Here is a 27,324-nt window from a genome sequence, read left to right as displayed (position 1 = left end):
TTTTTTTTTTTTACCTTAAACTGCATAAACACAATTCATTACACCAAATACACAAAATAATGTTCTTTTTAGCAGCATCATATGACCCCTTTAAAATGTAAAAAAAAAAGTTTGAAAATAAATAGCTTATTAAGTCTAACTATTTAAGTATTTGTTGCGGTGATGAACACCACGGTGAATACAAAAATCTGAATGGCTGTTTATACCATAGATATGTATCTATGGTTTAAACTATTTAAATGCATTTTTAGAAAGTAGTGCAGCTGCTTTGTTTATGGGGTTCCCGGGGTAACGGCTGCATTTCTGCAGTTTAGCGCCATCTGCTGTCAGAGAGTGAACTTGTTTTCATTCAGTGCATCTCCTTCACTCGTTCCGCTATGCGCTTCTCATCCGTGCTTGTTTACATGAGTGCGCATGCGTCTTTCACACAGCATACATACAGTGGTGTTCTGCATTGTGACCAGTTGATGGGTAAAATATTCTCTAAATGCATTTAAAAAATCTGAATAATTTGTAAGAAATAATTATTCACGGTATTTTGAAGTGCCCACGATAACAATATCATGCATGTGCATTATCGTGATATATCGCATTACCGAATACCGGCACATGTCTAAATAAGGACACTTTTCAGACGCGCACTCTACTTCGCCTCAGCGCCAGGCGCAAGTCAAATGAGCGCAGAAAAGGTACAGGTGAGGAGGGAGCTTCAGTAGAACAACAGTGAACTGTGGTCAGATGAGATGTTGTCAGGCCAGATGTCAGTAAAAATGAATCTTCCATCCCGTCAGCAGTTATACTGTGCTCATAGCGCGTGTTCTTCAACTGCACACAAAAACTGCACTGTAGCCTGTATCATTTCATATTAAAGCAAGAATGAAACTATAACCCGCCAAAATAAAAGCTTGCTGATTTTAAGTCTGAAAATGAACAATTTAAATAATTCAAATTAAAATAATAATTAAGGTTCAAATTAAAATAATATTTTTTTTTTTATATATTAGCATTTTATTTTTAAGTTTACTATAAAAATAATTGTATTTGTATTTAAAATTAAAAAGTATCATCACACTTTATTTAAAAAAAACGAAATAAAGTGCAATAATATTATCACTATTATTATTCATTTATTTTCTATAGTTATATTTAATGGGTCACACCATGTGCCATGTGAGGACCAAACCAAATCTCCAGGTTCTCTTCTGAGAACCAGGCTGAAAAACGTATGTGCACCCCTGGTAATGTTAGTATAGTCAACATTACATATAGTCAATGGTTAAATATTAGGGGGAAAAAAAATTTCCTAGAGACATCACTAGTATTGGTATCAGTGATACTCGCCTTCAGTCATAAAAAAAGATGCCATTAAACAAATATTAAAATTATATACTTATGTTGTTTCTACATTAATTTGAAGACTAAATGTGAAGTTACTGCAATATAAATGTATATTTAAAAACTTTAAAATTAGGTGGAATTAATCGTGATTTATTTCAGAAGTAAACTGATTATTTAATTTTTTTAATCGATTGACAGCACTAGTTGTAACAAAAATAAAATAAAATAGATGATAGAAATAATAAACTACAAAATGAATATGTTTAAGATAAATATAAAAATAAAATTTAAAAATATAAAACAAAAGATAAGTTAAAGAAAATGAAGACAAAAAAAAACTGAAAAAAATATTCTAAAATAATGGGGGGAGCTTTGCTCACACTGACAACGCAAAACTGACTTATTTGTTTTTTTTAATAATCTGAAACACAATAAATAAAGATTCCAAGCACCATACTGTTTGAAATTAGGGATGCACCGAATTTTCGGCAGCCGAAAGTTATCGGCCGAAAATGGCATTTTCAGTTTTCGGCCGAAAGAGAAAAAAGGCTACATATAATAATAAATAATATATATATGGTGCGGCGCACACCCCGCCCAGCAGTGTTCAGCGGGCAGGTTTCACTCTCCTCATCACTGCGCAGTTTGACATTCTGCTCTATGAACGTGCGTTCCGCTCGTGTACCGCTCATGCTCACCAGGAAAAGCAAAGTTCGCTCAAATAACGCGCTGACAGGAAATTTCTATGCAGTATACTTGTTCCGGATTGCAGTAGAGCTACTGTGCTGTAACATGGTGTACTGGGCAACGCTGCTAAAAATGATGCTACCTTCAGTGACGCTATGCTCTGCACTTTACAATAAGGGTCCATTAGTTAATGTTAGTTAATGTATTAACTTTGTTTTGGGAAGCCTTTTTCTGCAAGCGTCTGAGAAAACAAGCGCGTCTGATTTCGCTCCCTTGGTGACGTGGCAAAGGGATCTCATTATAATATTACCGCCCCTTAATCTGTAAGTTTCCACCCACGGCGCCGTCATTGTGTTTTCGCAAGCGACAACGGTGTACCAGCTCTAATGCTATAGTGAAAGTTTGAGCAAATCATACTAACTGTTCTGCCTTTGTCTGCACAGACGAGCACAGAACACTATTTAGATCTTAAAATAAACATGCAATTTATTTCCCAGCAGTTTACCTTTACAGACATAACCCACTGTTTTTGTAACTTGTGTGTTTTTAACGTAAACTTGTGTGTGAATGAAAACTTAGTTTAGTACTAATTATTATAGCAGCCAGCAGCCATATCACCCTGCAGCCCAAGATTGGTGGCCCACTAAAGCCAAGCAGGGTTGAGCCTGGTCAGTACCTGGACGGGAGACCTCCTGGGAAAACTAGGTTGCTGTTGGAAGAGGTGTTAGTGAAGCCAGCAGGGGGTGCTCACCCTGTGGTCTGTGTGGGTCCTAACTCCCCAGGATAGCGAGTTCCGGACTCTCTGTGGTCATTAAAAATCCCAGGATGCCCTTCGAAAAAGAGTAGGGGTGTAACCCCGGCATCCTGGCCAAATTCGCCAATTGGGCTCTGACCATCATGGCCTCCTAATGATATAATACATGATCTGTGGAGTATTTTGAGCTGAAACTTCACAAACATATTCTGGGGACACCAGAGACTTATATTACATATTGTAAAAAGGGGCATTTGTCTCCTTTAACAAGCACAACTGTTGATTTTAATAATGCATTAGTAAATGTTGAAATTAACATGAACTAAGATTAATAAATGCTGAAGAACTATTGTTCATTCTTAGTTCGTTAACTAAAGTAGTTAACTAATGTAAAGGGTTACCAATATTAATATAAATTCTGTCCAGTTTTATTGTGTTCCTTTCAGTAAAAGTGTGGTTATTTTACTGGCTTGTGTTTTTTTAAATTCAGTATCATTAAAATGTAGTTAAATTTAAAAAGTTTTACAAAATTAATTTAATAAAATAATAAATAATCATTACAAAGCATTTTCGTGCATCCAGAATTTTCGGTTTCGGCCCAGAATTTTCATTTTGGTGCATCCCTATTTGAAATACATTTACTATTTATAAGAAATCCGTTTTCATCTGAATGAGAGTAGTTTTTGTAGTGTCTGGGACTCTAGGTAGGATGTAAAAAAAACAAATGCAGTAATCCCTCCTCAACAGCATATGTTGTCTCGGGCATCAATTCAATGCAGTGGCTAGACATTGTGACCAACCAGAAGCCAAATTTCCAGTTGTCCGTCTGGTCTATCCTCACTAGTTGCTGGAAGAGAAAGTGTGTTGGCTTAGGGCCGACACCTACATTATTACTACAGCAACCAATGTTGACATTCCAGATACTAACTGTCTGCACTGCACAAACAAACGATGCAATGTAAGCCCTTACTAAAGTAACAGTGAAGAACAGGCAATCCCAAAGATCAGAATAGCAAAAAAAACAAAAACAAAAAACAAATCAAAGTGCTGTGTGGTTTGAACAAAAGCCCACATGCACAAATGTCTTTGCAATCAAAATGATTTTTTCTCTACCTTTTTGTTGTGTTGCTTCTCCAGCTTTACTTTTGCCTCATCCAACTCTTTCTGAATCTTCTGCACGTGTTTGTTCATTTTCCGGATGGTGGAATGTAGAATCTCCCACACATAAAACCTGCATAGACCCAATGAACGTAAATCAGTTACAGCTGCAGTGACCTCCCCTGCACAAGTAAGTGTGTTCTGCAGGTTTACCTGGTGAAATCATGAGCCATTTCGGGAGAAAATATCCAGTTGGCCACAGCTGCACAGTCCACAATCTGGGTCCGTATCAGCTTGTCCACCAACACTGAGATCATCTGAAAGAGTACAATGACAGCATGAGCTCTCATAAATGCCATGGCTGGCATGCAATCAGACAATACAACATATAAAATATGATGTCTGAATGATCCCACCTGAGGATGGTTCCTCCAGAACTCATACAGAACCCTGAGGATGTGCAGTTTCCCCTCATCGCTGTCTGTAAGGGTCTTCAGAACCTCATGGAACCTGAGAGAGAGAAAAGAAACACGTCCATTGCCGTTTACCAGAAGAACGGCACCTGAGCATTTTACAAGCTTAGATACGTTCTCAATGATCTGTGCTTTTAGCAATTAAAGGCAGTGTTTGTGAGCAGAAGGAGAGAGAGCATGAAGCCAGCTGCTGGCAGGCCTGTGTGGGGTTTGGCAGGAGATACTCACTTGGCCAGGGCACTGAAGGAATGACTGAAAGACTTCGCAGCCAAATGGAGCAGCGTCTGCAGGAACACTTCAATCTTTAGAGGATTGAAGCCATCGCCCCCGTCTGGATAGAAAGGAGAAGTGTGGTTACATAAAGAAAACCACGCATTTACATTCACTCACTTAGGAGATGCTTTTATCCAAAGCAATATAAAAATGAGGAACAATCTGTAATAAGAGCCAAATATACTCATAATAAACAATGCCAAGTTGAAAGTATAAAGACAAAATTCTGTGCTTTTATAAGTTAACTGCAAATAGTGGTAATGTGCAATTGTTACCTTAAAGAGCTACTTCTACCTAAGTTGCAGTTTGATCTTGATCCTTGTCTTATGTTGTTAAATGATGATTCTTCTTACAAGTTTACATAAGCTCAGAGAAGATTGTTAATGTCTGGCTTCACTGCAGCTAAAAAAGACTACTATACAGCAATGGTTTAAACCTGACATGGATCTTAGAAGATTCTGGCTGCTTCTTTTCATAATATTGTTAGTTTAGAACGCAGCACTGCAAGGATTAATGGGACTAGAAAACAAACTGTTACCTATTGGAGTAAAACAGCCCAAGCTTTAAAAGAACTGTTTTAAATTGAAGATGCATTATTCTGTGTGGTAATTTGCTGCCGTGGTTTATTTGTATGTTCCTTTTAAATTACCCTGAAGTATTATTCACTGTTCTTATGAGTTTGTTTGTTGTTTTGTTTCCTTTTTTTATTTTCTATTCACTGTCATTCAAGGTCTGTGATGTTATTTAAAAAAATAAAAATAAATAAAATAAAAATCACAAAAAAGAGCTACTTCTACCGGATTTAACCCATATAAATTAGTTTTGCAGGTATAAAGTAATGTATATAGGTTGGTTCAGTGATGTTAAACAATATTTTTTACTCAAATAACACCAGTTAATAAGCTATTTTTTAGAGTATTTTAAGTAGACCAACCATTTAGAATAAATAATTAAAAAGAATAACATTCATAAAATTAATAATAACAATCAATGAAAGATAAATACAAATAAAATAAAAATGCTTTTGAAAAGTCTCATGCTCATAAAGGCTGTATTTATTTGTTCATAACAGTGATATTGTGAATTACTACTACAATTTAAACTTTTCTATATTCATATGTTTAAAAATACAATTTATTTCTGTAATGGCAAAGCTGAATTTCCATCAGCCATTACTCCAGTCTTCAGTGTCACATGACTCTTCAGAAATCATTGTATTATAGCGACTTTTTCAGGATTATTTAATGAAATGTATACACATGCATTATGAATTACATACATAAATATTAAATACGTTATAAATATTTAGTTAATTTATTGAATAGCTTTAACAATTATCTATTTAAATTCAATTGATAGCCCTAGACCAGGGATGTCCTCAACTCTGGACCTCAAGATCCACTTTCCTGCAGAGTTTAGCTCCAAAATCAAACACACCTGAACAAGCTAATCAAGGTCTTCAGTATTACTACAAAGTTGCAGGTAGGTGTGTTTAATCCAGGTTGGAGCTAATCTCTGCAGGAAAGTGGATCTCAAGTTCCAGAGTTCAGGACCCCTGCCCTAGACTAGATGTTGCACTATGATTGGCAAGTGGCTTAATGTCATATGAGACCAAAAGGCAGACCCACCATCATCATCATCCTGGTTTGGATTAGGGACATCTTTTAGAACAATAAGAATCTCCTCATTAGATGCCCGGTTTTTGATAGCGTTACCCACTGTAGTTGCCATAGCTAATCCTGGTAATGAACCTGAACCAAATTAAAAGACAAAAACAAACAACATTACACAACTATACTGAAAGATAATATAATACAGCTGCAAAATAATAAATAATAAAACAGTGGAAGTGGTCGGTTGTCACTAATGGAACGTAAAATTAAAGACATGTACACATGCATGCATATAAATATACACATTGAATCACAGATGTGTTCGTGAGCATGAACATACTGTCAGCCTCCTCTCCATATTTATAGCTGCACACAGGGTCAGCCGGGATCAGGGCAGAGAAACTCGGAGGAACAATGTCCACTATCCGCTGATGATACGACAACCTGCAGGTTCATAATCAAGGCTCAGTGTAATAAACATAACAGCATGTATTAACTGGGTCCAATCAGCAATTATAAAAAGCAATGCAACTTAATAAAGAGATGTGAAATTGACCTCATACACTTATCCAAAACCTCTTTAACGAACTTGGGTTTAGGCTTTTCAATATCTTGAGTCAAGCAGTCAGCCCTGAAGAGATCAAAATGCAAAACTTATATAAAATAAACAGCTTTTTAACAAACAATAAACACAAACAAACAATGCACAGCCTGTACAAATAATTCCCAGAGGAAACAGCTCATCCTCACCAGTCATCCCAGCTCCATCTGAACTGGAAGTTACTCAGATGATGGGAGAACCAGTTGAGGAGTCTGAAACAGAATAATCCACCATATTAAAGAAACATTAAAGGGACAAAAGGGATACCATTTAAACTGAGCAGGATGTTGACATCACTGAATTCAATGATGAACTGTCTTTAACTGAAAAATTTGTGTTTACTATTGTCATTTTGCATTATTTACACTATTTTCCTAATTAATGCTGTTCAGTTGCTTTGACACAATCTGTATTGTTAAAAGCGCTATACAAATAAAGGTGACTTGACTGACTTGACTTGACAAAAGCTTTGAAGATTCTCAGAAGTCAATGTTGCTAATATTTTTTTTTACTGTAGTAAGAAAAGTTTTACTTTTAATGAGGATTCCATTCAAAGTCTGTTATCAGAATTCAACTGGGTAACTTTACTTTCTCAGGATGAGATATATTACTTAAACCCAAAACCTGTAGTTTCTTTCTTATGTTGAACACAAAATATATTTTGAAGAACCAGTTGTTGGTCCCCATTGACTTCTATAGTAGGGAAAATAATACTGTTTGATTACCAGCATTCTTCAAAATATCTTCTTTTATGTTCAACATAAGAAAGAAACTCATACAGGAAATACAGGAACGGCATGAGGGTGAGTAAATGACCATTTTCATTTTTGGGTGAACTATCCCTTTAACAAAAGGGAATGGCTTAGCCAACTATTCAACTTCAAATTTAAGACTCACCGGTCTATGCAGGTTGTGTTCATTGTGTCCAGCCTCATATACATCATTTCTGTGGCTTGAGCAAGCTGAATAATGGCAGGTTAAAGAAAACTACAACAGTAGGGGACACTTATGTTACCAAAAGTTTAAATTTGAGACAGCTGTGGCACAACGTGGAGGAGGAATCAGTTAAAAACACAAATTTGCATGGTTTTCAGTCAGTATGAAGGATACAACTTGTGGTAAAGAGCCCGGTTGCAGTTTGCAGAGCTCAATGAGTAACGCAGTGTACATGACATCAATGTGAGGAGGACTCGGCAGCTGGAATAACTCACCAAATATCACCTACAGAGATACAGATATAGCATTACACTGAAATAACTTATTTAAAGCCCTATTCAGACGGGATTAGTTTTCTAAACTACGCTCGAGTTTGGTTTCTTGTCACCTGACGTCTGTGATTTTCATGTACCAATTAGGACAGAACTAACATCTCTGTGTTTATTACAGATTATTACGGATTGATTACCATTACATATTGATTACCATTATATAAACATAGGTTTACTACAAATGCCATGGTTAAGCTATGGCTAGTATAGCAAAACCATGGTTAATTTGTGGTTACTTTAACCATTTTATTTTTGTATTTATTTAGTAAACCCATGTTTCATTTTTGTAAAGGTACATACAGTAATGTAATTAAAACATTATGTAATTGAGTGCAGAAATGAAGGCGAGTAATCTTACCTGACGCTGATATTACAGTAGCCAGTCTTAAGGGTTTATGTGATTTGGTTACTTTTTTATTTCTTTGCCACGAGCAAACATATCAAAAATGCACGCAGTAGTAAGAGCATCTACGGTAGGTCACGTTGGCCAAAACACACAATGAAACGTGTTGTGAAAAAAAATCTTGTCTGCAATCACAGACATTCGCATTTGGACAGGATAAGTTTTCTCAGAGGATCACGAAGTTTGCTGAAAAACAGTATGTAATTTGCTCGTGAATTATTACAGAGGTTGTTTGAGAAAAACACTGATGTGGCAGATTCGGACAGGATTAAAACCGAAAAGTACATCTACGAAACAAATTCCTCGAAAGACCCCATGTAAAACTAGTCCCGTCCGAATAAGGCTTAAGTGCCCATTTACTGTACTAACAGTAGCTAATATATTTTGCCATATTATCAAATAAAAAATGACCAGCATCATTCTTATTTACCTCCACAATATGGTAGTTAAGGGGAATCTTGTTTTTTCCAGGGTAGCTGAGCAATTGGGCAGCACTGTGAAAGAACAAAAAAAGAAAGGTGGGGGGGGGGAAACACAGTTGAAGGCCAAGTAAGTTTCAAATAATATGAAAAGCAAAAAGTAATGCTATTAGCATATGCAAAGGACTGACCAGGTCTTTCTCTCCCTCCAGTGAGACTTGATTATGCAGTGCAGGTTCTCCTCAATCACAAAGCGCTCAACTGAATGACTTCCAGGCATCACAGGCCCCTGACGACAGACAAAAACACACTTACATATACAAACAGCATCCACAAGAACATGGAACGCAACCAATTTTAAGCAAATTAAAAATGAATAAAACTGAATATACATCACAGTTCAAAAGTTCGGGGTCAGTGGGATTTTTTTTTTTTACAGAAAGGATGGATTAATTTGATCAAAAGTGACAGGAAAGGCATGTATAATGTTACAAAAGATTTCTATTTCAAATAAATGCTTTTGAACTTTCTATTCATCAAGGAATTCTGAAAACTATGTAGCATTGTTTCCACAAAATAATAAGCAGCACAACTATTTTCAACATTGATGCTAAAGAATTTAATTAATGGCAATTAAAAGCCATTTCAAATAAATGCTTATGAACTTTCTATTCATCAAGGAATTCTGAAAACTATGTAGCATTGTTTCCACAAAATAATAAGCAGCACAACTATTTTCAACACTGATGCTAAAGAATGTAATTAAAGACCTTTAAATAAAAACGCATTTTCATGTTTTTAAAGGAATCGGATTATGCATTTTTTCCTCTGATGTCTCATTTAGGGTTGGGCCAATAAACGATGCCATCGTCCATCGCCGATAGACATCACGATGTTGAGCCGGCATCGTGATCCCCCCCCAATACAGTGTTCGGAAAGAAAATAACGTGTAGGCGGAACCCCTAAAGGAAATAAATACAAGATGGGAGGAAAATATATATTTCAATATTTTTCCTCGCAGGTATATAATTGGGTAATTATACTACATACATATTTTGGCATCAGGGAGCCACTATTATACCTGGCATTGAAACTGGCATCGTGCTTTTGAATGGACGATCACTTTTAGTTTCACTTTCGAGATCGCACAGTACTCTGTTTATACTATGGAGCGGCAGTACTTGCCACACATTTAACAAGATTATATGATTGTCAGTGGTACTGAGGATCTGCAAATCATTCGCCATCATTCTCAGTCATCTCTCCTTACTCCATTTATGTGGTAAGTGAAATTTTATGTACTGTAGGATGTAACAGGCAACCGTTACACCATATCTACACCGGACACGACAGTTGTCGTGTCGCACCACGCCGCATCAGCTAAAGTCAGTCTACACTGGACTCCACAGGACTGCGGCTCTCTAGGACCGAACTTGCCTACCCCTGCCCTAACTCTTCACCCACACCGATGTCATCGTCCATCGCGATGTTTCACTGTAGACATTGTCCGGTGGCAATTTTGTAAACATCGCCCAACCCTAGTCCCATTATAGATCCAGTTGAAAAATTAGGACTAGATTTGAAACATTACTGCACCTCTGGGGCATCAGTGTAGTCGAACATGCGGAAGACGACATGGGGCATGGGGTAAACAGCGTCATCAGAGTGGGCTGGAGGTGTGAAAGGGGGCAGGTTGTGCTGCAGGGCTTCACACAGCACGCTGTCAAATGCAATATAAGGCCGCAGGATGTGACGCTCCTGCCAGCGGTCTTTCTTCAGCTTCTGCACCTGAGCCCAGAGACAGTCCAGATACTGCACAGAGAGACACAGAAGAAATTAATTACAGTGAAAAGACAGAGCAGCTCTCAACTGGTGGGTTGTAAGTCTGTTCTGATAGGGTCACTGACAAGAAGAAGAAGGGGGGGGGGGATTATTAATAAATATATTTGTATACAAACACACATACATAGAATGAATCAAATGTGACAAAAGAGAAAGCACCTTCCATTTGTTTGATAATGTCAAAAGTCCTGCATCTAATCAAACTCTATGGTAGTCAAATTAGTGGGAATCCAAAATGGGCTGGTTGCAAGACAAACCCATCCTCAAAATACATGAATAAATACATGTAAAATACAACCCAAATTGCATTAACAACTGCACTGAGAATAACTGTGATTGATATTTTGTTAGTGCTTATAGATAAGGTGATGAATCTGGAATAGATGAAGCCTATATTCGGACTCTCACCTCTTCCTGTGGGTGGGGCTTTTCTGCGGTCCACACCTGCAGCATAGGAACATGAGTCTTCTGACGCCGCCTGTAACAAAACCCAAATCATGACATTTCACAGCAGACTCCTCTGTATTTTCTGTAATCTACTTGCATAACCACATTTGAGCCGTCAAACATCATAATATCAACAAAGAAAAATAAGGTACAAATTATTGTTTTAAAGACAACATGGTATCAAAACTAGCACGTTATTCTATCAGTACACACACACACATATACACATACATATATAACTAAAGTTTTTTAACCCTTTAAAGCCTACTGTATAAGATTCAGGCTTCTAAATTATACTCAATCAAACCTTTGCTGAAAAACTTCCTACATTCTGTCATCCGATTGATTATAGTAGCTATATGCTTGTACTTTTTATAAAGACCTTTTAGCATAATTCTAAACACATCCAAGTCGGGTTGCAGTTCACACGTCTTTTTACTGTAAAATCTATGATGATTTTTATATACAAAAAGTAAGAATAACTTTTATATTGTTAGTAACTGTTCAAGACTAACACTTACTGGACTGGTGCAACCGAAGTTTACTTGAATATCCATATATAATTTTTTAGAAATCATGTTAAATAAAGTATCAAATACATTTAATGAATATTAAGAATAATTATATGTTCTGCATCATATGATCTTTAAAACTAAGCTTTAAAATATGATATTACTAAGATATTATTTGGAGAAATAGACTGACAACTGATATTTTAAATGCATTTTACTTATGTAGTCTACTATTCTATTATATAGATCTGATTCTGAACTGATTTACATTACAAGCAAAACAAACAATCAAAATTACATCTTACCTTTTGGCCATATAAACATTAGAATACTTAAAATATCAGAATAAAAAATGGTTTCCATCCTTGAGTATGAGCTTATTTTTATTTATATTGTTAGATCTTTTACAAACTTTTTGTCTAAAAGTTCAATAAACATTGTTTTTTTGTCCCAGACTAGAGCTTAATATGTAAGGCTTTACACAGAGCTAATATCATAGCCTAACATGTTTCAAATCCTGATGGTTCTACATTATTTCTCCATGAATATTACCGGGAAAATATACGACACTACAAAAGATAATGTGTTGCATCTTGCGCTTCATGGCATCTTTTTGTGCAAATGACAGTAATTTCACAGCTGAAAGAGGAACCTACTTTAAATATCCCTCAATTTGGTTGAGCAAGCGATCCATTTCCACATCCTTCTTCTCATACAGCTCCTTGCCAACCCAAGGCAGACTGGACAGCACAACGTACACATACCAGTCAGACCGCACCTGTACGGACACATCTGTCAGTCTCACGATTATCTATGAATATGATCTGCTAGGGATGCTTAGGGTCATGTTCACCTGTGGTATGTCTTCTTCCTGCGTGACACTGACAAAGTTCTCAAACATAGCAACCATGGATGGAGCCGCGATGACATGACAGTTCACCAGGTCACTGAGAAAGCGCACCTGCAGTGCACATGATGAATTAAACACCATCAAAATTTACAATAAAGTTGTGATGCATATTTTTTTTTTTATATATATATATATATATATAAATGCTAAACAGCACAAACCAAGTAAACGGCCTCAGAGTAAAGGTTTGATTTTAGTGTCTCCTTAAGTTGTCGGATCATGGCCTCCACAAACTCTCCTCCAAAGTTGTAATTGCGAGCGTTGAGAAGTCCCACTAGTGTTGTGTACACCGCTAACTTCTCTGGCAAAAGCCTTGCACTACGCAAAAACAAACAAAGTGTTATATACAACATCCATTGCATAGTGAGATTCACTTTTGAAGCAAAAGGAAACATTGCACATTAAAATACAGGTCGCTTACACAGCACATAAGATGCGCAGGATTTTGCTTTTATAATTAGGAAGATCCGCCTCCAGGACACCAGCAAGACCTTCCAAATTGCTCTCTAAGGAGGATGTACTCTGGCAGAATATACATTAATCAGTTATTATGTCTAAAATTTAAAAAAAACACTTCTGCATGAGCAGTAAGATGTGCGAGACTATACCTTCTCTCCCACTCGACATATCAGCGACTCCAAGCGGTCTTCAATCTCAATGGGTTCAGACGTCCTCCTCCGTTTGTGAGGCTGGGAGCCGGCTGGAATGAAAAACTCAAGCATATGAGTCTTATATGTGAACTTTTAGCTAACTTTGAAATTGACTCTAACAAGTCTGCATGTTTGAAACAAATGAGAACATTTCTTTTAATCAAAGTGGACAGTGTTATCAGAACAAAAACAGCCAAATAACTAAAAAACAAGCATTCAATTAGTCACTTCTAACATGAATGACAACACAATTAGCTGAATTCTGTAGTGTAATGTTGAGACAATAAAAGACATATTTAATGGTAAATAAAAGTACTATGATAGTTTTAAGAAAATGCAATGAAAAAGTATTAAATAGTGCAAAGAGACTTGCATTCTGTCATAAATTATCATAATCAAATTCAAAGCGCTTTGTTTATCTGAAAGCTTCCTATCTGTTCGAAAAGTAACATTTAATTGGTTCCTTGAGGCTTTTTTTTAAATGCAAATGCACTTAATGCAAATAAACAGACTACATATGCCAAATACTGCACCCTTCTGCTGCCACATTGTCAGACAGTCTTTCATTTGCAATCATAAGAGTAAACAAACACACAATATGAAAATTACATAAACACATCTGTCAACCTGCATGCTAACATGCTAACTCACTCACCATCACTCTCATCGCTGTGCCTTCGCCTCGACATTTCTCAAATGCAATATTCAGACCGTTGAAATAGTATGGAAAAACCGCTACGCATACACTTTTTGGAACTATTTTATATCCACTGAATAGCGTTTAGTAAAGCTTGCAGCTTTGAATGGCAACAACCGTTAGCCACACTAGAAAAATAAAAGCGGTTGATTTAAGGAGAGCACATCCGGGCTAACAGCTGCGTCAACGGAAACACGTGTATTGTTGCGACTCGTGGTGAGAAGTCCGATTCATCACCGAGAATCGGTTCTTTCTAGAAGTTCGTTTTCAAAACAATTGATTCTTTTACACAAGTAGGCTTATGATCCCTGGTATGCTGCAAAACGTGTATTCCTTGTGTCCTATTAGTTGTTCTTGCAGCGTAAAAAACACGCTTTAAACTTTCTATTTTAATAAGTGTGTTTATTGCTCGTCCCAGTTCAGTTTGTCGCAGCTATAATTTACCTGATGAATAGTCATTTAGAATTTGATTCAATGAAAAGATCCGAGTCAAAAGAATGAATCATTCGCGAATCGGACACCGGTAGATGCGACTCATTTTATCTCTACAGCCATGAATGCACGTTTAGTTTTCTTCTATGTTTAGTTTTATTAACCTATCAGTTAATAAACCGGTCAAGTGTTAACGACATAAATTGCATTACAAAAGGGTTACATTTCTTTATATGCAGGTTTTTAGGATGGTGTTTTGTTTTTAAAGTATTGGATTGTGAACTGTGATAGGTAATAGTTGGGTTTCTCTCAATTATTGGAGATCAGTATCACAATTATAATGGCAAGTATGCTTGTTGATTTGGACGTTGAGAGTCTTGGTCCAGAGGTCCATAAAGCGGACAAACCAGACTTTTCAGCAACAAGGAAACTGTACTCTCATGTCAAGAAAATGGTGAGTACAGTGACCATTTTAAGTTACACTTATTGATATGATGATTGTAGTGTTTAATAGCAGTACTTTCCCCATGGTGTTTAGACATTTGCGAAATTTGTGGCATCCAAGAAAGTTCGTCCAACCTGTGAAAACAGCTCACCAGCTCTTTGGCACTGCTGTGGACAGTCATTCAGAGAGTCATCATCAATCCACAAACATATTGCCAACAGCCATGCCAGTGAGATTCACCAGCTGACCACTGAGACACTGGACGTGATGCTCCACCAGGCTCACAGCGAGGAAGAGTCCATTAATGAAGAATCAACAGATGTATCATCCTGGATCCCTAATACAAGCCATATCCCAGAGGATGACCTCAAGTACGTATGTGCATTGCATGTTTCTGATATCATCTGCTCTGCTTATATGAAGACTGATGATCATTTTCATGGAGTTCCTCTGTTTTAGGGGTCCAGGTGAAGTTCTGCTGTATTACTGCTACTGTCAGTTAAATGATCCTCAGATCATTTGTCAGTGGCAGAAAGAGCTTTGTTTAAAACTTAAACTAACAGGCAAGGTAAATGAAAGCAAAGCAACATTTGTTCCAGACTTTTATTGCCATTTTACTGGATTGAGGTTGTTCTTCTCCAGGTACGAGTGGCTAGTGAAGGTATCAATGGAACGGTTGGTGGCACCAAAACAGCCACCAATCTTTACATCAAGGCAATGCTGTCACATCCAACCTTCAAAATAATGCAAGTACAGGAGTTCAAGGTAAAGTATCTGTGCCACTGTCCAGAATAACACTGATAAGATGCATTATATGAATTCAAATAATGCTCATAATAATCAGATTTCATTTTAGTGGTGCTTGGAGATTATGAGACTGACTTACAATTAAAGTGGCATATGTTTGTCAGGAAAGAGAAATAATAATACTTAATTGAACCAAATTTTAAAGTTTTGGCACTTCAGGTAAAGGGAGATTTTTTTCCTAAGATGACAGATGGGGTCTGAATCCCTCATAATAACTAGTGTCTAAAATCCCCTATGCTCTTCACTGACTTTTCCCTCAGAAAAGTGAAGGAGGTGCAGCGTGCTTTTCTGATTTGAAGGTTGGTGTTTACAAAGAAATTGTCCCGATGGGTGTAGATCCAGCGATCGTTTCCTACAGATTGGCTGGTAAGAGAAACACTTTACAACTTGCTTGATACATAGTACAATTGTTTATTCAGTGTGCCTATTTCAAAAGCTGGAGGTTAGGTGTTTTTTTGAAGATATTAATACTTATATTCAGTAAAGATGCATCAAATGATCAAAAGTGACGGTAAATTAATTTCTAATGTCAGTTTCAAATGCTATTCATTTGAACTTACTATTCATCAAAAAATCCTGAAATATCAAAATATATCAGCAGCACAACTGTTTTCAACAGTGATGATAATGAGAAATGTGTCTTGAGCACCAGATCAGTATATTAGAATGATTTCTGAAGGATCATGTAACACTGAATACTGGAGTAATAATGCTAAAAAATTCAGTTTTGCCATCACAATAACAAATAATGTTTTAAAATGTATTAAAATAGAAAATAGTTATTTTATATTGTAATATTTCACAATATTACAGTTTAACTGTATATTTGATCAAATAAATGCAGTCTTGGTGAGCAGTATTTCTTACAGACCCCAAACATTTGAGCGGTTATGTACAGTATATTAATCTATTGTATTCATGTGAATGTTGTACTTCAAAAAGGAATACACTTGGAACCAAAGGAATTTCACAAAGAAGTGAAGGCGTTTGTGGAAAATCAGTCCTCGGGCAATGATACAATACTACTGGACTGCAGAAACTTCTACGAGAGCAAAATTGTAAGTAGTTTGAAAGTCATTGATCCCAGAACTGTATGTACATTACAGCTAATAATAGTTCAGTATGTTCTCAGGGTCAGTTCAGTCAGTGTTTGGCCCCCAACATCCGGAAATTCAGCTACTTCCCAGACTACGTGGATAAAAATTTGGATCTCTTCCGGGACAAAAAGGTTCTGATGTACTGTACAGGAGGCATCCGCTGTGAGCGAGGCTCGGCTTATCTCAAATCAAAAGTAAGTCTGAATGGGAAAAAATTACATATCTTTGTAATGCCATTCTCAAACATGAGTATTATTCTTCAGAATGTATGCAAGGAGGTGTACCAGCTGAAAGGAGGCATTCACAAATACTTAGAGCAGTTCCCCGATGGCTTCTACCACGGTAAACTCTTTGTGTTTGATGACCGTTATGCCATCGCATTCAATGAGGACGTCATTTCAGGTGTGTACTCGAGCAAGTTTTTCAAAAGTGATTGTATGGAGTGACAAACTTAACATTTACTTCTCCTTTCCCCAGAGTGCAGATACTGTAGTTGCCCGTGGGATCAATATCAGCTGTGCTCCACAGACTTCTGCTGCCAGCTGGTTCTGTCGTGCACCACCTGCATAGAGCGCGGCCTGACGGCCTGCTGTCCTGTGTGCCAAGCCAAAGAGCAAAACCACAGCGATGTCTCCTCCGATGGGCTTTCTCACCGAGAGGAATGCGAATGCACGATGTCCCGTCCCAAAATACCCAAAGATGCATTATGACAAACTCAATGAGTTGAAAATCATCTTAGATGGCCTGCAACTTTGTGTGATTTTAAGAAGTCTGCAAAATGCTTTTTTAAAACTGTTGTACCCATTCAGTCATGATTTAAAAAACTGGACACAATACAAATCTTCAGTAAATTACAAATCATTCTCATTCTTAATTTTATTTGACATTTGAAATCATACATATATGAATGGGACGTGTTCATTTTTCCAACAATAATCAGGTCCATTCAACTCAAACTATATACAGACAAAGATGATGTACATATACACACAAAGACAAAAAACACAAGATTTAATTGCATTTCCTCGAACATGAGATCAAATTAATAAATCAACACAAACTGTCATGGTGGTCATACTTTGCATAAGAGAACAGCATGTAAAGCTAAAGTTAAATAGAGTTTACCGACGTTTTTGGCAATTTACAAGTTTCCGGCATCTGCAAAGAAGTGAACAGGAAAACATTTAAATCATTTACATAATGAAAGATGTTAGTGGACTTTATTTATCCACCTTATTCTTCAACACGGAAGTAAGCCTAAGGGTGAGAAACTGTTTGCACTACAAACCAGTGTGTTCATAATTAACATAATGCATTCGAATAATATGGTAAGACACCAATTTGCAATATCAAGCCGCAAAACGACCTGTTTTGTACAGCTAAAAATAGCTGGACACGGATGAGACCGGAAGCCAGACCCATAGAATTTACAAATGGCCGTGCCTGCTCTTACGGGAAAAATAAGGTGGATAATGTAAAAAGGATGATCTGCTAACCTGCTTTGTAAAGAAACAATTGGACCCTACTGCCAGTGTTGGTTGAGGTACCAGATGGTATCGTTGGTCAGTACTGGTCCAAACAACGGATTCAGCTGTGACAGAATAGCAATCAGCCAGCTGAAACATATCCAAAAGTACAGAGTGAAGAGCATGACAGTCAAAATTAAATATTGCCAAGAGACTGAATACAAGAACAAATGTGGCAGCAAAAATATGGTCTGCACTGCCTCCTGGTGGCTGTTAGAGAACAAACACTCATATTTCTTCAAAATAATAAATCATTCACATCAAAGTGGGACAGTTCAGACCTATTATGATCTTATTCAACACATTTGTAAAATATTATTTGTAAGTTTATTATCTGAAACTGGAGTAAACTGCACATGAAACGGCCTGGATGTGCTGGATTTCTTTTCTAATCAATACTGGAGTTGCCCAAAGGCTGTGTTTGACTTTCAGCTGATACAGAATAGAACAATCTCTCTATTTTACCATATTAAAAAGCAGCTTTTACTATTGAGTCTCTTTAGAAATGTGTAACAAAGATAATTTAAAGGCAATGTACTTACAAAAGGTAGCAACAGACTGCAGTTAGTACCAGCATTGTCACAATGACTCTAAAATGGCAACAAAAAAAAAGATATTTATCACTTCTTATGAATAAATAACACATATTACAGATATAAATAACACGTCACTAAAGCAGAGCTTAAATCCAAATGCTCTCATTTCAAGTTCAATTTGGTAACAGCACTGCCATTTCAAACAAAAGCATCACTTTTATATAAAAGACAAAAGCACAGAAAGTGAAAAACTCAGGTTTTTACAGTCTTTTATTGTTAGCAAAAGAATCGTTTCACTCCTGCATTTTCTCAATAGTCTCCTCCTTGTATTTGCCCTTATCCTTTCCATCCTGTCTGGACTTGGCCTTGCGCTCAAGGATCTTCTTGCGATCCTTGTCGAGCTTTAGCCTAGTGATCACCACCTGAACAACAAAAAGATTAATTTCATTAACATTTCCGTCAACATAAAATAGCACAAGATATGCAATTGATCAAAACTAATTACATCAGCTATAACAAAACAGTTAAGTTGTCTAAAAGCATTTAATTGTTAATTGCATTTCAATAACATAGTTTGGATTTTAATTATGGATTAAATGATTTCTAGGTAATTTAAAGCTAAGATTTTTTTTTTTTAATTAGTGCTACGTTGACTACAGAAAACAGATAAAGGGCTGTGTCATTCTCTTTTGCCATTAAGCACTTTTGATTTTGGCAGGAATACAAATGCAGATGTTCAATATGTAGTTTACAAAAAAGTCCTGACAAACATGTCATCAAGCAGACTTTTGCTGGCAAACACACAGGGATATCTGCGTGCAGTGACGAAAGAGGACACATGGTTCATTTACATATACTACTGACACTGTAACAGTACAAAGCTGGTTGCAGAGCCTTTAACTAGCTCTACTACAAGTAACAAATGCGATCCTGTATGCTTATGCATTTGCAAATTGGTGACATTGGCAAATCAAAAAGAACAATCAGACAATGTTTCAAACAACGTAATCCATGATAACTGTAACTATAAATATGCATATTTGGACATTTAAGTGTCATATAGAGCACTTGTTAAATGCACCAATCAGTTATGAAACTGTTAAGACAGTTACCATTAATCAGACCAATGTCAGAAATGTGTAGTCAATCCAAGAGAGGCATGACAGTTCAGCAGCACAGAGTTTGTTGTGATGCAATAAAACTAGTTCCAAACTTCATAGTAGGGCTGGGCGGTATATCGAGTTTGTACGATATATTGATATTTTCTTTATAAGCTATACGATATGAGGCAATACCGTTTATATTGATATACAGTAGTTTGATACGAGCGCATCTGAAAATATAGCGGAGGACACAGACTGAGCTGCTGCGGAGAAAGTGCCCAATCCAGTTTTTGCTAAACATATGACAAGCTTTATATATTAAGGCCTTTAAAAACTGGTAAGACACAGTATAGTAATAGTTTCGCATAGTTTAAGCGGCTCGGGCCATCATATGCTCTGACAGAAAGGCTGCATGTGCCGCTGACAGAGACACTATAGGGCCTAGGCTACTCGTGCTGTTTAATGTGTTTGAGATGTGCTGTTTCCTTTAATGCATAACTTGCATTTCACAGGTATATTCTCCGTCTGTAAAAGTTAGAAAGCCATGGAAATATTTCCATTTTTCTGTCAGAAGTGCATGAGCCTTCTGCTTTGGGATTCTCCGCTAAACTTCACAGACTTCAGTGAACGAGTGCCGCCGCGCACGCCAAACAGATGGAGCCTAATTAAATATCAGCACAAAATTCTGACTAAAATATACATTTCACTGAAATGTTTGTAGTCGGACAATAAATGTGACATGTAAAATTTTAAACCTACAATTAGGTCTATTTTTATGATAGCACTGACTGTAAAGTGACTGTAAGGGGTAATCAAAATAGCCTAACACACCTCTGTGCCTTTGTTGTCACTTATTTTCACTTTTAAGTTTAGTGAATTTTATCTTCTGCTTTAAAAGCCTTATTTTTGTTTTTAGATTACAATGTTAGAATGAAATGTGATTTTAACCCTTTTTTGCACATAGTATAAAGGCTTATATGGTTACATTCACCTCATTTGTTTTCATAGCCCTTAAAGGGATCAAATGAATTTTTAAAAAAAAAGATCATTTTATGTATTTGGTGTAACAGAATATGTTGACATGCTTTAATGTTCAAAAAGCACATTATTTTTCAAATACTGTACATTATTGTAGGTCCTCTATGCCCCGCCTCTCTCAAACGCTTCGTTTTCTACAAAGTCCCTCCTTCCGACAAGCGCAGTCTGCTCTGATTGGCCAGCTGACCCAGTGGATTGTGATTGGCCGAACACCGCAAGCACTCGTCGGAAATGTAACGCTCCTTACCATAATCACGAGCTTCATCTTTCAAAATAAATGTAAAGACAGAGCCCGAAAGGGGAACAGAGTCTCGTGACAGACACAGTGATGAAGCTGCTATGTGTTTGTGATGTGACCCCCTCTCTCTCTCTCTCTATCGCTCGCTTTAATATGTATTGTTTTGTTGGACAACATTGGGCAGCAAGTGAAATATTAAAAACATATTTTTTTAATCCAAATACAAAAACGAAAATACTGAGATATATCCCGTATATCGCAAATCGGCCAAAAAAATACTGAGATATGAATTTTTGACCATATCGCCCAGCCCTACTTCATGGTCTACCTTAAAATTGGATTTACCTGAAGCTTTAGTGCTACCAATGTAAAGGTCAAGAGTTTGTTTCCAAGGCAATACAATAATTGGTAAAATGTGTATCATAAATGCAATGCAAGTTGCTTTGGATAAAAGCATCACTATCAGCAATGAAGCCTTTTTTTTTTTAAAGAGTAACTTTGCCAAAATTTCTCTATTGTAACCAACAGATTAAAGGATTAGTTCACCCAAAAACAAGCCCTACTTCATGGTCTACCTTAAAATTGGATTTACCTGAAGCTTTAGTGCTACCAATGTAAAGGTCAAGAGTTTGTTTCCAAGGCAATACAATAATTGGTAAAATGTGTATCATAAATGCAATGCAAGTTGCTTTGGATAAAAGCATCACTATCAGCAATGAAGCCTTTTTTTTTTTTAAAGAGTAACTTTGCCAAAATTTCTCTATTGTAACCAACAGATTAAAGGATTAGTTCACCCAAAAACAAAAATTAGCGTGTGTTTTACTCACCCCCGAGGCATCCTAGGTGTACATGACTTTCTTCTTTCAGACGAATCCAGTCGGAGTTAAATAAAAAAATGTCCTGGCTATTCCAAGCTCTATCATTGCAGTCAGTAGGTGTTGCAGTTGAACAGTCCACAAGTCGTCAAATAAAGCTTGCGCATTCATAATAAAATGTGTCGCAGACAGCTCCAGGGGGTGAATAAGGGCCCCCTGTAGCGAATCCATGTGTTTTTGTAAGAAAAATATCCATATTTCAAACGTAATAAACACTTTTCTCTCACTTCCGCTGACTGTCATACACTGAAGCAGTTCCGGCGGATGACGCAGGACGTATGCGTTGCGTGATTAGTGACGAATGTAGAGAGAGAACAAAACGCCAATCACGAATTAGAAGTACAAACAGAGGATTTGCAAAGAAAAATGTAGGAGGATTTCTATATAAACCAAGAAGAGACTGGTTTTCCTTTGCTAAAGTAAGGAAACTTTGATTCCTTTGCTCCTATAAACAAACTCACGAGACTAGCATATCTCAGAGGCGCGCGCTGCGCATACGTGCTGCGTCATCCGACTTGTGGACTGTTCAACTGCAACACCCGCTGACTGCAATGATAGAGCTTGGAATAGCCAGGACAATTTTTAAAATAACTCCGACTGGATTCGTCTGAAAGAAGAAAGCCATATACACCTAGGATGCTTCGAGGGTAAGTAAAACAAAAGCTAATTTTAATTTTTGGGTGAACTAACCCTTTAAGTTCCAAACTCTACTGACAATATGACATTTATTAAATTATGCACATTTAATGTAATATTTTATGCATTTCATATTGCCCTTTACATCAAATCAGAATGTGTTAGAATGCGTTTATTAGCTGCCGTAAAGTCTTACTGAACAAAATCAATTAAACAGCATATCCTGTAAAACCTCTTAATCTCCATCAAAACTTAGATCAGCCATTCAGCTTTCTAGATGTAGAAGAACCACTAGTTAATTTTCCAATGACACTGATATCTCATGTTTAGCATGCAAGCAAACATCTGGATATAAAACATACCTTGCTGGGGTGGATGCCAACATGGACTGTGGTGCCGTTGGCCTTTTCACGCTGAACACGCTCGATGTAAATAACATACTTCTTCCTGTAGACCTGGACAACTTTGCCGATCTGCTGGCCTTTGTAGTGTCCCCGAACAACCTGGTGATGAAAGAAAAAAATCAAGCAAAGAATGTTACGCCGAGTAAGGAGGCCAGTATTATACTAAACAACATTTCTTTCCATCAGACTCTAACATTGACCAGGTAGGAAAAACTGGAAATGTCCTCACCTGGACCTCATCATCCTTACGGATGGGCACGGATCTCACGTTGTACTTCTGGCGGAGCTCTTTGGACAGAGGGGAGGACATGATCTTCCTGCGGATGTGTGAAGGGGCATTGAAGTGCCTCTTGCGGTTCTTGCGCCGGGAGGAGGTCACAAATTTATTGAGCTTCATGATGGCTGTTAAAGAAAGAGGACAATTAAAATTCAATTTGAATCCAAAAAAGAAACTTAGTGTAAATTGTAGTTGGGTTGCAAAAAAGCCACATTCAACACTAGGTTTGTAGAAGAATGAACCCGGCTCAAGCTTTACTGACACGAACTTGGGTTTGTTTGATACACTTCGGCACGTCTCTCAATGGACAAATCAGCAGTGATATCACATAAAACAATATTACTAATAATACACTCATTTATGTCAGGCTAACACACGGTGTAAGTTATTTGAAAAGCATGTTCAACAGCCCGTGGTATTGTTGTAGCTAGTTATTTCAACTTGACATGACAATATACGCACGTACAGCTCAAGTTTCCATATTTAAGGTGTTTGAAGAGCGTTTATACGCAACACGACTAAAACGACATATAACACGCGCAAACGGAAGGCATGGCCTTGTGTTTGGGCAAAATTAGTTATCCACCCGGGACGGAGCAAAGCACCTATAGCATCCACTGACTGAACTTTGGCGACTAAATCCACCGAGATGTCGCACCTTCAGTATAAACTAATACATCTATATTGAAAATAGGGATATTATGTAGCGATAATGTGTGTTTTAAACTTTCAGGACATAAAAATCCACAAGGATGGCAAAGGATGTTTAAGAAATGCTTTAGCAATCTTTGCTTACCCTGCCGATTTGTCGCTATGGCCGCCGGAAAAGAGACTCTAAAAGTACTTCCGCCAGAATTAGTTGTAGCACAAATCTCGCGAGATCATGGATAGAACGGGACTTCAAAGTAGCTGTCACTGTCAGTTTTATGGCAGGGTCAAATGAACATTCAATTCATTGAATGAAGTAGTCTATATTAGAAAGAAATATAATCGAATATAAATGTATAAAATATGATGCGCTTTAAACAATTAAGTGGACGGGTTGATCTTTTACTCCAGGTTTTGAGTATTAATTACGTGTCCTGAAAGAAATCTTATCTTTAAAATTAAAAAATAACAATAGAATAAAATAAAAACAGGTGAAATTGATACATATAAAATCGTGAGAATAACCAGAGTCGGTTGCTAGTCCTTTCTTTAATTATTTTGCAGGTTGTTTGCTACAGCAAAAGTGATCCATTCTCAGTGCTCAGTTTATGTCCTTATTATAGTGCTGCTTGAAAGTCCAGTTTAAGCTGCTAGCTGTGTTTTGGAAGGTGGTAGCTGGTTTATTGCTGGTCCAAGCTGGATAATATCTGGTCCAAGATGATTAGCTGGTGGACCACTATGCAAAAACCATGGTTCAAGATGGTCTACCAGCAGTGTTGGGAAGTAACTAGTTACATGTAACCAGGGCCAGACTGGGATGCAATTTCAGGCCGGGAAATCTCACACTCATCCAGGCCACACAGAAAAAAGGGCCAAAATTGTACCTTTTGGGGTACAACAACGCCTAGCAGTACATATTAGTACCTTAAGTCAAACTTAATAAAAGTCTATTGGTGTTATACCTTCAGTCATTTTCAGAATCAGAAAGAGTTTTATTGCCAAGTATGCAAGGAATTTACATACAAGGAATTTGTTTTAGTGACATATGCTTCCAGTACACAGAGACAACAACAACACACAGACAATAAAAAATAAGATGAGAATAATAAAAAAAATACATATATGTAAATATATATAGACAAATATTGAAAAATAAATTGAAAAATAAATAAATTGTATGTACAGTTATGCTATAGATGATAGAATGGAATAGAATAGAATGAGATGCAGGGATGTACTAGGCTCCTGATGCTCCCAATGGCCAGTCCGGGCCTGCATGTAACGGAATTATGTAATTTAATTACAAAATAGCCTAAAAGTAATTGTAATCAGTTACAGTTACTGATAAAAATGTGTAATTAAATTACAGGACTTCATACAACTGGCTGAGGGCGAAACTATGCTAATACTGGACAGTACTTCAGTGGTTATGGGCGGGGCCTGAGCAAATGTGACATCATACTGCTCAGAAAATCAAAACGGCTTGATAATTGAGACTGTTTAGGTTTTTGGGGGATTAAAAAAAAAAGGAGTGAATGGATTTTTATCATTGTAGGGTGGTTGTGTCCACACACATTTTGCATCCAATGTCTCCTTTAAAATTAAACTATTATAATCTTTATTCAAGTGATGAAGGATTTCGAAAGTCTGACAGGAGTCAGTGTTGACTACTGAGTACTACTGTAAGATTAACCCTGCCTGGTTTATGTTTGAAAATGATTAACAGTTGAAAACATTAGAAATTGAGAAAAGTAATCAAAAAGTAATTTAATAAAGTAATTGAAAAGTTACACTACTTATTACATTTTAAGTAGGATAACTTGTAATCTGTAACCTATTACATTTCCAAATTAACCTTCCCAACACTGTCTACCAACTAGAAAACAGCTACCATATTCCACAGCTTGAATTTGACTTTGCAGCACCAATCTTAGAATTTCAGCAAGCAAAAACATAAAACATGTCATGAATTTCCATGCATCAATAATATTGCAATCAGGAGGCAATCATAATCATCGTTTAGATAGATAGATAGATAGATAGATAGATAGATAGATAGATAGATAGATAGATAGATAGGTAGATAGATAGATAGATAGATAGATAGATAGATAGATAGATAGATAGATAGATAGATAGATAGATGGATAGATAGGTTGATAGATAGATAGATATATAGATAGATAGATAGAGATAGATAGATAGCTAGATAGATAGATAGATAAATAGAGAGATAGAGAGATAGAGATAGATAGACAGTCAGAGTTAAATAGACAGACAGACGGACAGTAATCATTTTATATAATTTATTATGAAAGTCAGTGGGAACTGAAACTGTTTAATTACATTCCTCAAAATATCTTATTTTTTATGTTCCAGAGAAAAAGAAAGTCGTATAAGTTTGGAATGACATGAAAGTGAGTAAATAATGACCGTATTTTCATTTTTGGGTGGACTATTCGTTTTAACAAAGTAATAATCTTGCTGGCTTTGATTCACTCCAAAACATAATAATTTCTTGTGAAGTTTCACAGGTGCTTTAGTTAAAAGAAAAATCCTAGGGACTTCCTTTGTCAAAAGGTTACACAGAAGAAGAAAGAAGGCACATCTGGGTCACTAATCATTTTATTAGAATGATATAATTGACAATGAATTTGAAAACAGTTTTTATTCAACACAATATTATGTGTCTGTTTTTTGGCTTTTATCCAACCAACCTTCAAAAATAGCAAAACACAGTTTGCCACAAATGTTCTCTTTGAAACTGCAGGGTACTACACTGCCCTGACATGTCATGCGAGCAGGTGTTCTTTTACACAACTCAATGGCATCCATTGTGAAAATGAATATAGCATTGAATGTGCCAGATCAGGGGAAAACATGGATTGACCAAATCTGTAGCTGTAGACAGTGTTCTTTAGCCTGTAGTTTGGTTCACAGAATGGGTCTAAGGCGCATAAAGCTCTGTCTCGTCGTTTGTTCTCTCTGGCTTTGGGACTTAAGAATAAAAAGGGTCTTTTGAGTGCATACGATTGAATAGACACACATGAAAACAATAAAGGTACAAAGGTTAGTGTTCTGTGAAATTGGACAAAATTCTATTGAAAACCTCTCATGCACCTGTAAATTTGTAATAATACACTGTCTTTTAACTAATGATTAACTTACCATTATATCTATCTATCTGTCTATCTATCTATCTATCTATCTATCTATCTATCTATCTATCTATCTATCTATCTATCTATCTATCTATCTATCTATCTATCTATCTATC

The 27,324-nt window shown here is 36.7% G+C and overlaps 3 protein-coding genes across 3 annotated transcripts; 1 reads left to right on the top strand and 2 right to left on the bottom strand.

Annotated features, from left to right (window-relative positions):
• Positions 1 to 3,871: 3,871 nt before the first annotated feature.
• LOC107587102 (nuclear cap-binding protein subunit 1) lies at positions 3,872 to 14,144 on the bottom strand. The gene is made up of 20 exons (XM_016274747.1): positions 13,944 to 14,144; positions 13,247 to 13,338; positions 13,060 to 13,160; positions 12,800 to 12,956; positions 12,582 to 12,689; positions 12,385 to 12,506; positions 11,178 to 11,247; positions 10,524 to 10,739; positions 9,119 to 9,216; positions 8,939 to 9,002; positions 7,948 to 8,058; positions 7,735 to 7,799; positions 6,987 to 7,049; positions 6,793 to 6,867; positions 6,577 to 6,680; positions 6,252 to 6,374; positions 4,579 to 4,681; positions 4,294 to 4,387; positions 4,091 to 4,194; positions 3,872 to 4,010 (listed from the first exon to the last, which is right to left on the bottom strand). Exons 1-20 carry the CDS (start codon positions 13,975 to 13,977, stop codon positions 3,872 to 3,874), a joined length of 2,043 nt encoding a protein of 680 aa, XP_016130233.1. The 5' UTR covers positions 13,978 to 14,144.
• A 354-nt stretch (positions 14,145 to 14,498) lies between these two features.
• Positions 14,499 to 17,924, top strand: LOC107587067 (thiosulfate sulfurtransferase/rhodanese-like domain-containing protein 2). The gene is made up of 9 exons (XM_016274679.1): positions 14,499 to 14,871; positions 14,956 to 15,233; positions 15,322 to 15,430; positions 15,505 to 15,627; positions 15,930 to 16,035; positions 16,612 to 16,727; positions 16,802 to 16,960; positions 17,030 to 17,168; positions 17,244 to 17,924. Exons 1-9 carry the CDS (start codon positions 14,758 to 14,760, stop codon positions 17,474 to 17,476), a joined length of 1,377 nt encoding a protein of 458 aa, XP_016130165.1. The 5' UTR covers positions 14,499 to 14,757; the 3' UTR covers positions 17,477 to 17,924.
• Positions 17,925 to 19,080: 1,156 nt separating this feature from the next.
• rpl26 (ribosomal protein L26) lies at positions 19,081 to 24,292 on the bottom strand. The gene is made up of 4 exons (XM_016274761.1): positions 24,196 to 24,292; positions 23,352 to 23,524; positions 23,081 to 23,221; positions 19,081 to 19,250 (listed from the first exon to the last, which is right to left on the bottom strand). The coding sequence occupies exons 2-4, from the start codon at positions 23,517 to 23,519 to the stop codon at positions 19,122 to 19,124; spliced, it is 438 nt and encodes a 145-aa protein (XP_016130247.1). The 5' UTR covers positions 23,520 to 23,524; positions 24,196 to 24,292; the 3' UTR covers positions 19,081 to 19,121.
• Between the last annotated feature and the right edge of the window lie 3,032 nt (positions 24,293 to 27,324).

Source organism: Sinocyclocheilus grahami, unplaced genomic scaffold (genome assembly GCF_001515645.1).
Source record: "Sinocyclocheilus grahami isolate Dianchi unplaced genomic scaffold, SAMN03320097.WGS_v1.1 scaffold89.1, whole genome shotgun sequence".
Lineage (NCBI taxonomy): Eukaryota > Metazoa > Chordata > Actinopteri > Cypriniformes > Cyprinidae > Sinocyclocheilus > Sinocyclocheilus grahami.
This window is presented reverse-complemented; position numbering and strand designations above follow the sequence as displayed.